A 13,394-nucleotide genomic window follows, 5' to 3' on the forward strand; every position below is an offset into this window, starting at 1 on the left:
TCCACCTCTTGGCCCATTTTTGGATTAGCTAGAGTCAGGCACTGCCAAGGTGGGTGCTGGGCCCTCATTGAGCTACACAACAGCTCTTTAGAAAACTATGGGTGAAACAGTCGTCCATGTTTTACTGCATATACCTGGGACAATGAGCCTCTTTCTCTACATGTATTTTTAATATGATAAAATGCTGGAATTAAATGTAAATGACATGGCTCTGAAGCATAAAGTCAGAGTCAACAATAACAACAATTCAAGGAATTCATGGATGTACAGTAGTAAATAGCTGGAGTGCCCCTGTAACTGCATGCAGTAGTGGGAGCTAGGAAAGAGGAAGATTTTCATCTTACCCTGTGTAACAAAGATGAACTCCTTCTCAGAGGAGGAGCTGGGAGAGCTTAACTTCTAAGCTTCAGATGACAGGCGAAGGAGAGGGTGAGTAGAGGAAATGCAGAGAGAGAGTGATAGAATGAAGGAGAGAGCCTGGGACAAACTGAATGTCTGACAGCCTAAAGATAAGGTCCTACTAGGTTAGGTGGTTTTACATAGGATGAGCTGCAGCACTGCACCATCCATGACAGCTCACTCCGCACTGAATAACACCACAGTGATTTAAGCAGCCCCTTCATGGGGGGTGGGGGGCACACCACAAACCGAATTATGCTGCTTGTTCAAGCAAGGAGGACAGCTGTAAAACCGGACATAGCATAATTAGGTTTTGATCCTCAAATCACTGCAAATGTTTTTCGCAGGCTCTTCTCAAATTGATGTTTGCCCTTGCAGTGCAGAGGATTCACAAACTGACAATTGGGATGTTGCTTTCAAAAGTTTTATTCTCAGTTTGGTATGCATTGTCACAGGCCTTTCTATTTCAGCTCGCAGTAAATGTTTGGAAGTTTATTTTGACTTTTCAATGTCTTCAGGATGAGTTTTAACACACACATCCATCAGGTTTTTATTTCAAGTCAGAGAACAAAGAGGATCAGCTCAAAGTGCATCATTTTCATGCATCAATGAGAGTATTACCTCTCCGTGCCCTTTAACAACTTTGTTCACACACCACATTCAACCAAGACTGTTTGTATTTGCACTTTAAAAGACCAGAGGCGGACAGTGGAGACAGTGAGCGTAGTTGTGAAGCTGCAGTGCAGTCACCTCTGGGCTGAGGAGCGTCAGAGACAGCCATGTCCTCCTCTCTGTCTCTGCAGAAACTGGCAAACTCTAAAGCACATACCTCAAGATTCATCAGTGCCAACTTGCCGTGTAACAAATTCAAGAACCGTCTGGTAAACATCCTGCCTTTTGAATCCACCCGAGTCTGCCTGCAGCCAATCAGAGGGGTGGAGGGCTCCGACTACATCAATGCCAGCTTCATCGACGGATACAGGTGAGTCCATGGCTCAGCAGCTGCACGTCTAATGAGCACTGAGGTGGACCTTTTCTCTGGCAGCTGACAGCAGTAAATTACAAGTTGACATGCAGTGTTTCACTGCCATCCTTTTGTTATTTCAGTTGTCAAAACAAATTGGTCTTATTGACAGGCCTGTTAATTATCTCCTGTTTTTCCCTCTTGTAATGGATAGCCTGTTTGAGATAAGTGTTATGCCAGAGAAATTAACTGTGTGCAAGACTTTTCACTTATGGGCCTCAGGACAAAGTTTATCCCTTTGTTCAGTGAAATAATGCCTTCTTTTTACATTCATTACAATGTAATAAGTCAAAACAACATTAGTTATTATTATTTAGTATTTACATATTATTGCACAACTCTAATGGACTTACCAGGCTTTAAAGGAATAGTTCAACATTTTTGGAATTCCCTTTCTTTTGTAAGAGTGTGATAAGAAAATCAGTCTCATCTCTGTGTGTTACAGTAAGTAGAGCTGGAGTCAGGCTGTGCTTAGCCTAGCTTAGCATAAAGACTGGAAGAAGAGGGAAACAGCTAGCCTACCATCACCTCTAAATCTCACTAATTAACATGTACATAAAAAGAAACGACAACAATGAGATTCTAATAGTATCTATGTGCTGGAACTACTTTCAACTCTCAACTCTACTTCTACTCCACAAGCATTTGGAGTGTGAATACAGTAAACTATATAAATATATGTAATTGCCTTCCACAACAAGTAAAAATACAAATACAATCCATCCATCCATTTACATCCGCTTATCCGGGATCGGGTCGTGGGGGCAGCAGCTCCAGCAGGGGAACCCAAACTTAACTTCTCTTTCCAGAGCCAGATTAACCAGCTCTGACTGGGGGATCCCGAGGCATTCCCAGGCCAGTGTGGAGATATAATCTTTCCACCTAGTCCTGGGTCTTCCCCGAGGCCTCCTCCCAGATGGACGTGCCTGGAACACCTCCCTAGGAAGGCGTCTAGGAGGCATCCTTACCAGATACCCAAACCACCTCAACTGGCTCCTTTCAACGTAAAGGAGCAGCGGCTCTACTCTGAGCTCCTCGCAGATGGCCGAGCTTCTCATCCTATCTCTAAGGGAGACACCATGAGGAAACCCATTTCGGCAGCTTGTACCCACGATCTCCTTCTTTCGGTCATGACCCAGCCTTCATGACCATAGGTGAGGGTAGGAACGAAAATTGACCGGTAGATCGAGAGCTTTGCCTTATGGCTTAGTAAATGGTGCGATAAAGCGACTGCAATACTGCCCCCACTGATTCTCCGGCCAATCTCCTGCTCCAGTCTCCCCTCACTAGTGAACAAGAACCCGAGGTACTTGAACTCCTTCACTTGGGGTAAGGACTCATTCCCTACCTGGAGTTGGCACTCCACCGGTTTCCTGCTGAGAACCATGGCCACAGATTTAGAGGTGCTAATCCTCATCCCAACTGCTTCTCACTCTGCTGTGAACCGATCCAGTGAGAGCTGAAGGTCACGGACCGATGATGCCTTCAGGACCACATCATCCGCAAAAAGCAGTGACGAGATCCCAAGCCCACTGAACCGCAGTCCCTCCTACTACGCCACGATATCCTGTCCATGAATATCACAAACAGGGTTGGTGACAAAGCGCAGCCCTGGCAAAGGCCAACCCTCACCTGGAAAGAGTCCGACTTACTGCCGAGTACTCGAACACAGCTCTCGCTTTGGATGTACAGGGATTGGATAGCCCTGAGAAGGGCCCCTCTCACCCCATACTCCCACAGTTTCTCCTTGGGGGACCTGGTCATATGCCTTCTCCAGATCTACAAAGCACATGTAGACTGGATGAGCATACTCCCAAGCCCACTCCAGGATCCTTGTGAGAGTAAAGAGCTGGTCAGTTGTTCCACGACCGGGACGAAAACCGCATTGTTCCTCTTCGATCTGAGATTCGACTATCAGCCAAACCCTCCATTCCAGCACAGGTGAGAAGTGTGATACCCCTGTAATTGGCACACACTCTCTGGTCCCCCTTTTTGAACAGGGAAACCACCGCCCCAGTCTGCCACTCCTTGGGCACTGTACCCGACTTCCACGTAATGTTAAAGAGATGTGTCATCCAAGACAGCCCCTCCACACCCAAAGCTTTTAGCATTTCTGGGCACATCTCATCAATCCCTGGGGCTTTGCCACTGTGGAGTTGTTTGACTACCTCAGTGATTTCCTCCAGGGAAATTGACGAGAAACCCCCATCAGCCTCCAGCTCTGCCTCTACTAGAGAGAGTCAGTCGGATTTAGGAGTTTCTCAAAGTGTTCCTTCCACCGCCCAATTACCTCCCCTGTTGAGGTCAACAGGGTCCCATCCTTACTGTACACAGCTTGGACGGTTCTCCGCTTACCCCTCCTGAGATGGCGGACAGTTCTCCAGAAACACTTTGGTGCCGACCGAAAGTCCTTCCGTGTCTTCTCCAAACTTCTCCCACACCCGCTGCTTTGCATCTGCCACAGCAGAGACTGCAGCCCTTCGGGCCCTTCGGTACCTTGCAACCGCCTCCGGAGTCCTCCGAGACAACAAATCCCGGAAGGCCTCTTTCTTCAGTCGGACGGCTTCCCTGACCACCGGTGTTCACCACGGTGTTCGAGGGTTACCGCCCCTTGAGGCACCTTGAGACCACAGCCTTCCACTGCAGCTTCAGCAATAGAGGCTTTGAACATTGCCCACTCATGTTCAATGTCCCCAACCTCCACAGGGATGCCAGAAAAGCTCCGCCGGAGGTTGGAGTTGAAGATCGCACGGTGCGCGCAAACCTCTCTGTACAAATACAAGTAGTGACTTATTGCTATTGCTAAAATTGTGGTGAACCTAGACTGTCTCTGGCTCTCTGTGACGCAATCCTTCAAAGATCTCTGTCTGTGTAAAGTTTTTGTGTGTGTGCTCCTGTGTGTGTTAACACACTTGTGTGACAACTAAATAGAGAGTCTGTCTGATTTGCTAAAGCACTATATAATACATACAGTATTATATGTCAGTATTGATATTGTCAAGTGTCAGATAAATATCTAATCACAGGCCTTTCAAAGAAGCAAATGTTTTATGAAAATATATACACTAATTGGAAATACTTTCCAGAGCACTAGCAGAGGATAGCAAGGGCTAATAAATCAGGATTTCCCCTTTCACTTGCAGCGAGGATGGGTATAACTTATTCTCAGCACCTAATGAAGTCTCCTGGGCACCCCCATCTAGGGGAGGATGGTGAATGAGGTAGGGGTGTCCTGTAATTCCTCACTAATTCCTGTTGCAGTAATTAAGAGTGGAGTGAGATACAGGAAGCTCCAGCATTCTCTGAGCTCAGCCTTTAAAGTGTGCCGTGTGGATTAGGATAGATTAACGTGAGGGAGATAGGCATGATTATGATGATTAGTGGAGACATCCCGTGACCCCTAGGTATCAGCTGCAGTCATTTACCTCAGTGCATGTCCATAGTGATGTAAGGTAATACTCAGTATATAGTATATCTTTACCTCTACATTTGAAAAGACGTAAATAGAAAGGATCCTTCCCTTTTTATAGCGCTCTGTTATTGTTCTCTTTAGAAGAACCTATTAACTGTGTAATTTTCAGTTATAGTGAATGTAAATGCTCCATACTTATATATATATAGTGCCTTTCTAGTCTTTTCGACCACTCAAAGCACTTTTACACTACATCTGCATTCACCATTCTAAGTGCTCAAACAGACTGAAACACACTGGCGGAACAGCCACCAGGGGCAAATTGGGGTTCAGTATCTTGCCCAATGACACTTCGACATGCAGCCTGGGATTGAACAACCAACCTTCCGATTAACGGCCAACCCGCTCTATCCCCTGAGCCACAGCCGCCCCAGTATGAGTATAGCTCATAAAGGAAAGTTCTATTACCCTATTATCTATTACAACTTGTATCTTTTTTTTTATTATTTGATTTCAATTGATTATTTGTTGATCCATATTATCTAAACCATTATTTGGAGGTCAAGTTGAAAGTAAGCACACCTTGTTGTTAATAATCCCTCTTTGCACAGGAGACCTGTGTACACACAACTACAGTAAGAACAGCAGGTCAAAGATATAGCAGGAAGCTCCTTAACCCAACTCAAACCAACTCCTGCTGCTGTGAAGGTAGGGCCATTGACCTGTATGTGCCAAGGGCCCCATTACCTCAGAATCAGTCCAAACCCACCAGACTTGGCCATATTCTTAGATCTCAGTAATTAACTCAGTGAATACAATGTTATTATGACTAATAGGAATTATGGCCTAGGAAAACTAGGTAAATAAGACCCAAGTTGTAATAAACTGGACTAACACACTGGTTTTGGTCTTTTCACAGTATTGGTTGACAATAACAAAAATACAGAATAAAGCCAATTTTGCCTTTAAAACACACTTCTGAGTTTGATTTTTAGTATCTTTTTTTTTTTTTAATTGTATTAATGATAAGTAGAGAGTAACAATAGTTGTTTATAACTGTTTAAAGTTCTGATTGCTCAATAGCAGCCAAACAATGTGTTTGCTTGAATGCACATAGGTCAGCAGTGATGTAATTCTTATATTCAATCTCCCACATGACCATAAACAAACTCAACCAAAGATCCATGATTAACAGCTACTGGTCAAAGATCCTCTAATCATTCTGCAGTGGTGAGGCAGAACAGGCAGCAGGTAAAGTGACAACATTTTAGAAGTATTCAAATAATAGTTCCAGTGCTTGTTGCACAGAGGTAAACCTAAGGTTAGGAAGGGGTGGACAAAAACAACAGTGTCACCAGCCAATGATTTGTGCTGCGCTGGTACTCAGGCACACAAGCTTGAGAGAATTACCCAGGCCATCTGCTGTATGCTTTAACACTGCCCACCAGTGGGCATGTCCTGTAACTACTCCAGTGCATCGCCCTGAGCTTCGCTGAGCAGCTGTGATGGCATCTGTCATTTTAACAGTGCTGATAAAAAGAGTATGTGTTCGAGCTAAACCATTTAAATATCAATGCACACATTAGCAACAGCTGACAGAATCAAATCTACTTTAAAGGGGTGTGTAAAATGAAATATTTAACACCTGAGAGGTTCATTCCACAGTTTGGAACTTCATTGCATGGGTCCAGAAGCTATTAAAGGGATGTGGTGATTGGTAAATCCAGCTAAACTGAATAAAATAATGAACTTGTTTTAGCAGTATTTTATTGCACATCCTGTAAATACATATGACAGTAATTCTTAATATACAATATAGATGTATAGAGACATTGCATGTAAAATGTAATTTTAAATTTTCAGTACATATACAAAAACCAGCCAGGCAAAGTGGGCAACTCCCCATCAACCCAGACGTGTGTCAGTTGTCAGTTAATTTGATTGGGCAGATAGAAAATGTTTTAGACAGTTTATGATAATCTGGGTTGATCTCGATATGTGTCAGATGGTTGAAAAAACTCAATCTAACAAACAAACAACAACAACAACAAAACAAACTAAACAACTGTATGTTAAAGCTTTTTGAAGACATCATTATTGAGCTGCCATCTTCATTACAGTTAAAATTAATTTTGCACCAGAGTCACAGCTAGGGCTGAGGAGGAAGAAAATTGAAATGGAATCCAAATAAGACCAGTGCTGCCAAAACCGTGAGGAGTAAACACAGACGCGTCTTTCTCCAATTTGCAGGCAGCAGAAAGCATACATGGCCACCCAGGGCCCGTTAGCCGAGACCACAGAGGACTTCTGGAGAATGCTGTGGGAACACAACTCCACCATTGTGGTCATGCTCACCAAACTCCGCGAGATGGGACGGGTAACACATCACAATCACGCTATATCTCATGTCATATCATTAATTATAAAACAGATGTAAATCAAATTGACTTTGATTTTCAGGGGAATATGAAATGTATCCAAAGTGTGCTAAATCTGGCTTTTAAAAGGGTCTTAAAAAGCTCAAGGCACTTTCCATCACCTGCAGATCCCCTTTTGTACAGTTGTTCCTAATAAAAAAGATTACTTTTATACTTCCATGTGAACTCACAATAAATGTGCTTAAAGTGTATTTTTGATACTTGCTGTATAGTTATGAGATATATAAATATATATAATTGTACATTTTAGATACATTAAGACATTTAGACTGCTTAGATTCTTTCATTGACTGAGTGCATTAAATTGTAATTTAGTATACTTAGCACGTTTTTAGCATGTGCTTTGTGTAAACTTAAATTATATTACCTAATATATTTTTGACAATTATTAAAATGAGTTTAATAAATGTGATTATAATACCTGAAAGTGAAACTTTATTGAAATTGAATTCTTCCGCTGTCCACTACAAAATAATGTATTTAAATATAGCTAATTATAACTCAAAATAGCTTTTGTTGAAAAGTATATTTTAATTTATGTTACTTTCATGCCATGATGATACTGTAACTTCAAAATCAGCATGTCGAAAATCACATAGTTTAAGCATAGGAATCATTGCACACTATTCAGAACAATAAACATATTTAGTTTAGTTTAGTAGTATTTGTAACATATAATAACACAGTTGAATTTTGTCTAATGTTTTAATTTAGCTATCCCATACATTTAAATGGTTTTACAACCATTATCACTATATCTATCTGGCTCAGCAGATAAATACACACATCAATTTAATTAAAATTAGCTTTATTTGCATGAATGTATAGCAACAATATTGCCAAAGCTACATATAAATACATACATAAATTTTTTTGTTTCTAGGGGAAAAAATTTTCACAGCCTGCAAATGCTTGTCTCACATGAATAATATACAGATACATATGCAATACATACAATACAATATGTAATGTACACATTTGTTTGTGCCCTTACATATACAGTTACTCCACATGTAATGAAATGCACATTTACGTTATATACATCTGTCAACTCAAGCAAACCAAACCAAACCATTATACCGTTATATTCCATAACATACCAGTTTTTAAAAATAATAAACCATTACAACTTCTTATTAAACATTTTTTTAGCTTATATCATATTATATCACATAGACTCTATCTTACTGGGTCACTATGTTACAAAGTAAAAAAATTTGTAAAATTACCACAAATCAAGAACACAGAAAACCTAGAGTCAGGTAGAGTAGGAGTACTGGTGTATTTTCTAGGCAAATAATGTAGTCACACTACACAAGTACAATACACAGAGGGGGGGAAGGGAGGTGGGGTGGTCAGAAGGGACCCAACTGGTGAATCTGACCCTGCCTGCACTGAACTACTTATCCCTTAACAGTGACTACCCATTGAACATGAATCTGTTTTCTACAGTAATTCTAGTGGATTTATATTGTTGTCAATGACTATTCCAGGCAAAACTCCAAAAGTTGGATATGCTGATATCTTGCATTACATGTTGTGATACATCTCCTTTTTCCAATCTTTAGGAAAAGTGCCATCAGTACTGGCCTGCTGAGCGCTCAGCACGCTACCAGTACTTTGTTGTGGACCCTATGGCTGAGTACAACATGCCTCAGTACATCCTGAGAGAATTCAAAGTCACAGATGCCAGGGTAGGTCCTCCTCAGCGGAGATTTGCTGCTGCTGAACGGGGCAGCTACCTAGAAGAATGGGTTCAAAGTAACCACACCACTTTTCGAAAGAATTGACTCTTTTTTTTGTTTTATGTTTTATTAAAACATATTTCATCAGTAAACATTAAAGCCTGTCATGATCCCATTAAAGCTGTTCATACAGGGGCTTTAACATGATGTCATTTAGATAGTGACCTGCCTCTAGCCCCACCACAGTTAAAGCTGAAAACTTGAAGGTAGATAAGAGAGATTCTGTTATTTTCAAGAGCCTTGTACTTGCCGATAGGTCAGATCAGATCCTGCTCTTGCAAATATCTCAAAGCTGAACAATGCTTACTAGGCTTAATAAATTATACATTATTATACAATTATACAAGGAAGAGTGGAAAGGGAGGGGGTTTACATTATAATCGGAGGAATGGAAAATATTTACACAACTATGGAAGACTACACACAGTATGCTTTTTGCAGTATGGAAGGCATTAGTGTGAGAAATGTATTAATTCTTATGAATGTATTACTGCTGCAGCACAAAAGTACCAACAAGAGGATACTTTATGTTGGTACTCTTGTGGAACACAAGATATTGGAAACATTTGAGAACAATTTGAGGATATTATGTGAATACCACTGAAAGCACTAATACCATTTTGCATCGAGACACTGACCTTGGTAAGACAGAGTTGCTCTTGATTGTTTTGACAACAAATCCATGTAAAATTATATTAATTACAAGTAAAACACATTTACATGGAGCTGCATGAAAAGAGAAAACTCTGGTGGTTGACAGTGGTGGACATTAGCGTTTGGTTACATCTGAAAGCTGCTGGGCACTGTTTAGGGGTGATTTGGTTATTTCTTGTATAGTTTAAATGTAGTGAGGAACATTGGATTGGTAAATATGAATACATATACGGATTTTTTTCTTTTCTGGCCATTTGAGTTTGTCTATTTGAGTTTTTTTCTTTATTATTTTCTCTCAACTTTACTTGAAAAGAGAAAATTAAGGGAAATTCTACCTGCTGTTTTCATGAGTGAACGTTTTCCAAATCAAAAATGACATTTTAAACAAAATGGCTTAGAGTTGAATAAAGCTTGATTGTGTTATGTTCTGAAATTAGACCATTAATGCCTTAATTTACAGAAAAATATAAGTAATTATAGTATAGATTTTGTAAGGTGTAACACCGCAAACTGTTCTCTGCTGCATGTAACAGGAGTGGGCTATAGATGTGTGACTTACACTATCTGTGTCCATTTTACTGTTTATTCATCAGGATGGTCAGTCAAGGACCATCAGGCAGTTTCAGTTCACTGACTGGCCAGAGCAAGGAGTGCCAAAAACTGGAGAGGGATTCATCGATTTCATCGGCCAAGTGCATAAAACTAAGGAGCAATTTGGACAAGATGGACCAATCACTGTGCACTGCAGGTGAGTGAGTGAGTGAGTGAGTAAGTGAGTGATGGGACATCACACCTATGCTCTTTTCCTAATGCAAAGATTGACTTTGGTGCATTTAAAAAGCACTAGCTTGTGTATTGGACAAATATTTGGTAACCTTTCATCCTGTCAAGTTTGAGATTTTCATCAAGGAGGAGTCACTGTCACACAACTCATAATTCCAGTCCCACTTAATAAAGTACAATTAAATACCATGTGAAGAAGACATGAAGAAATGTCTTCTTCACATGGTATAAATGTGTGACCAGAAATACAGAAATGCCTAACTTTTAATGGCTACTCTTTGTGTTTTCTGAGTCAGAGGAACTGATGTATTATTTTGGAGGCTGCTGTGGCGATGGTGTACAGCATTATAATGAATTTTGTTCACTTAATTTACATGTATTAAGGTGCTAAAATATTAGAAATGATAATAACTTTAAGGGATACTGCTGGATTCCAAGCCAAATGGCTAGTCTTAAATTAATAATAATAAGATAATACCTGTACATGTTTGCTATTTGTATGTTGTTATAAAGCTATCAGAATGTTATACAAATGCTCCCTGACTGTGAAAAGGTTATGGGGAAAAAAGACTTACAAAGCAATATAGATTGTTAGTGTAGATCAGTTGCTTGATGTGTCCTTGACACACTCTGTGTGTCAGGTGTTGGGTGTATAGATTTATTAAGACACAATTGAAATCAGACCTTTATCTTTTCATTCAGTATTACTGTTAACCTAGTATGCTGTATGGGTGTGTGAGGTGGTTTTGGTGTCAATGGGTGTTCAAAATATGATGTTTAAAGAAATGTTGTATGCCTATATTTAAATATTTCATGTAAATATATAAATATTTTAAAAGAAAAAGAATCACCTTACTAAATAATGCAATCCAATACAACAACACTACAAACAGCAGCCTCAAAAATCATCATGAGTGAGTGAATCAGCCTCTCTTTTGCATGACGTCTCACACAAAAGTAGAATTTATTATTTGACTGTTGTATTGGATCTATTTGCCAGGCTCACCAGGCATGAGGAACTGATGGCTGTTGGGTTTCAACATCCATCTCCTCATTCCCATAATCCCTTTTGAGCATACTCATTTCAAGCACCACTGCAGTCCTATCAGAGTTAATTTCAATCTTACAGAATAGTCAGAAGATAGTTTGACACACCTGTTGAGTTGTCAAGATCCTTTGGAGATTTTCTGAAGTTCTGATATGATCCTGACATGACTTTATAGAACACAGGGTTACTACCACTGTACTTCAGATGTATATGTGTATGAGATAAACGTGGTGATTTGTAATGAGTAATAATAACTTTATTTGTTTTGCACTTTTTAAAACCAAGTTACAAAGTGCTGTACAGTAAAACAAGCATGATCCATACTTAAAAATATAAATAAATTAAAAATAAAATCAGCATTAAATAATACAAAAACAGCAATAATCCACAGCAATGATCCAGGCTTTTATCTCAGCGAGGCAAGAGAGAATACCAGAGGCATCGGAAGAACCAGGCCTTAATGGGACATACAGCAGGTTATCATCTGTATCAATATTATCTGTCTGAATGATTTACAGGGGTAGCATATATATATAACAGTGGCCCCAAGATCGACCACTGGGGGCCCCTACAAAATAGGCATGAGAGGAGGAGGCTTCTCCAAGGATCACGGAAAATGACCTATTTGACAGAGGAGACAAACAATCCAGGCCTACATCACTGATGGCAACATAGTTTTTCAGACGGCTAATTAAAACATCATGGTCCAAAGTGTCAAAAGCTGAGCTGAGGTCAAGAAGATTTAGCAGAGGCTGGAGCGATGGCAGTCCATCAAAAAATATCACAGACTACAAAAGCACGAGCTTCCCCATCATGTGTGAGGCCACATTACCAGATTAATGTTTATGCTCGCTTTGATCTCCTCAACAAGGACTCCATTGTAGAGTCTACTCCACCTCCAGAGGACCTGGCCACTGTCAGTATCCACAGCAGATGTGAGGAGAGTCCTGCTGAGAGTGAATATGAGTAAATCAACTGGGCCTGATAACATTCCTCGCCGTGTACTAAAAACCTGAGCCAATCAGGTAGTTGATGTTATTACTGACATTTTCAACATCTCACTGTCTCAGGAGAGGGTTCCCACCTGATTCGAGACATCCACCGTTGTTCCTGTACCTAAAAAGTCAGCAGTGTCTAGTCTGAACGACTACCGCCCTGTGGCACTCACCCCCATTCTGATGAAGTGCTTTGAGAAACTGGATTCTTCAGCACATGAAGAACAACATCCCAGCCAACCTGGACCCTCACCAGTTTGCTTTCAGAACCAACAGTTGCACAGAGGATGCCATCTCCACTGCCCTCCACCCAGCCCTCACACACCTTGAAAAAAACAACACCTACATCAGAATGCTGTTTGATTTCAGCTCAGCATTCAACACAATCTCCCCATGAAACTGATCAGCAAACTCAGCACATTTTGGGTTTAAACACAACACTCTACAACTTGTTACGTCCCAAGGTCTAGGGGTGTCCTGGAGGTAACATAAATGTGTGGCCTCCCACTCTTCCCATTCCCAAACAAGGCCAGTACACAACAAATACAATTTAGCAGTTTTTATTATACCTCGGAGATGAGCAGTGCCCAAAACAACAACCAAAACACTAAGAAAAAACCTAAATCTTTCCTAAACCCAAAACCAAAAGGTAAAGAAAAGACAAAGCTCTAAAACTAGGCTTCTAAGTCCAAAAACAGGAGAAAACGGTGCAAACAAAAGAAAGGGCTTCTCACTCCTACTCACTGCTAGTAGCTGACACAATATAGCTACAACAAAAGGAAATTGCTTCCTAGAAACAAAAATGGCAAAGCCAACAAAACCAGGTTGTCATAAGACAATCAGAAGGACTACGTTACTACTTACAATCTAAGTTGAATATAGTCACAACCGTTCAC

At 40.6% G+C, this 13,394-nt stretch overlaps 1 protein-coding gene across 1 annotated transcript in view; it reads left to right on the top strand.

Moving 5' to 3' along the window:
• Nucleotides 1-13,394, top strand: part of ptprfa (protein tyrosine phosphatase receptor type Fa) — a 223,700-nt gene that overhangs the window by 204,505 nt on the left and 5,801 nt on the right. Inside the window, exons 19-22 of the mRNA XM_046050075.1 lie at nucleotides 1,203-1,381; nucleotides 7,086-7,212; nucleotides 8,842-8,967; nucleotides 10,266-10,420. Coding sequence (XP_045906031.1) covers nucleotides 1,203-1,381; nucleotides 7,086-7,212; nucleotides 8,842-8,967; nucleotides 10,266-10,420 — 587 coding nt within the window. The remainder of the gene's footprint in view (nucleotides 1-1,202; nucleotides 1,382-7,085; nucleotides 7,213-8,841; nucleotides 8,968-10,265; nucleotides 10,421-13,394) is intronic.

This window comes from Micropterus dolomieu, linkage group LG05 (assembly GCF_021292245.1).
Source record: "Micropterus dolomieu isolate WLL.071019.BEF.003 ecotype Adirondacks linkage group LG05, ASM2129224v1, whole genome shotgun sequence".
Taxonomy (NCBI): Eukaryota; Metazoa; Chordata; class Actinopteri; order Centrarchiformes; family Centrarchidae; genus Micropterus; species Micropterus dolomieu.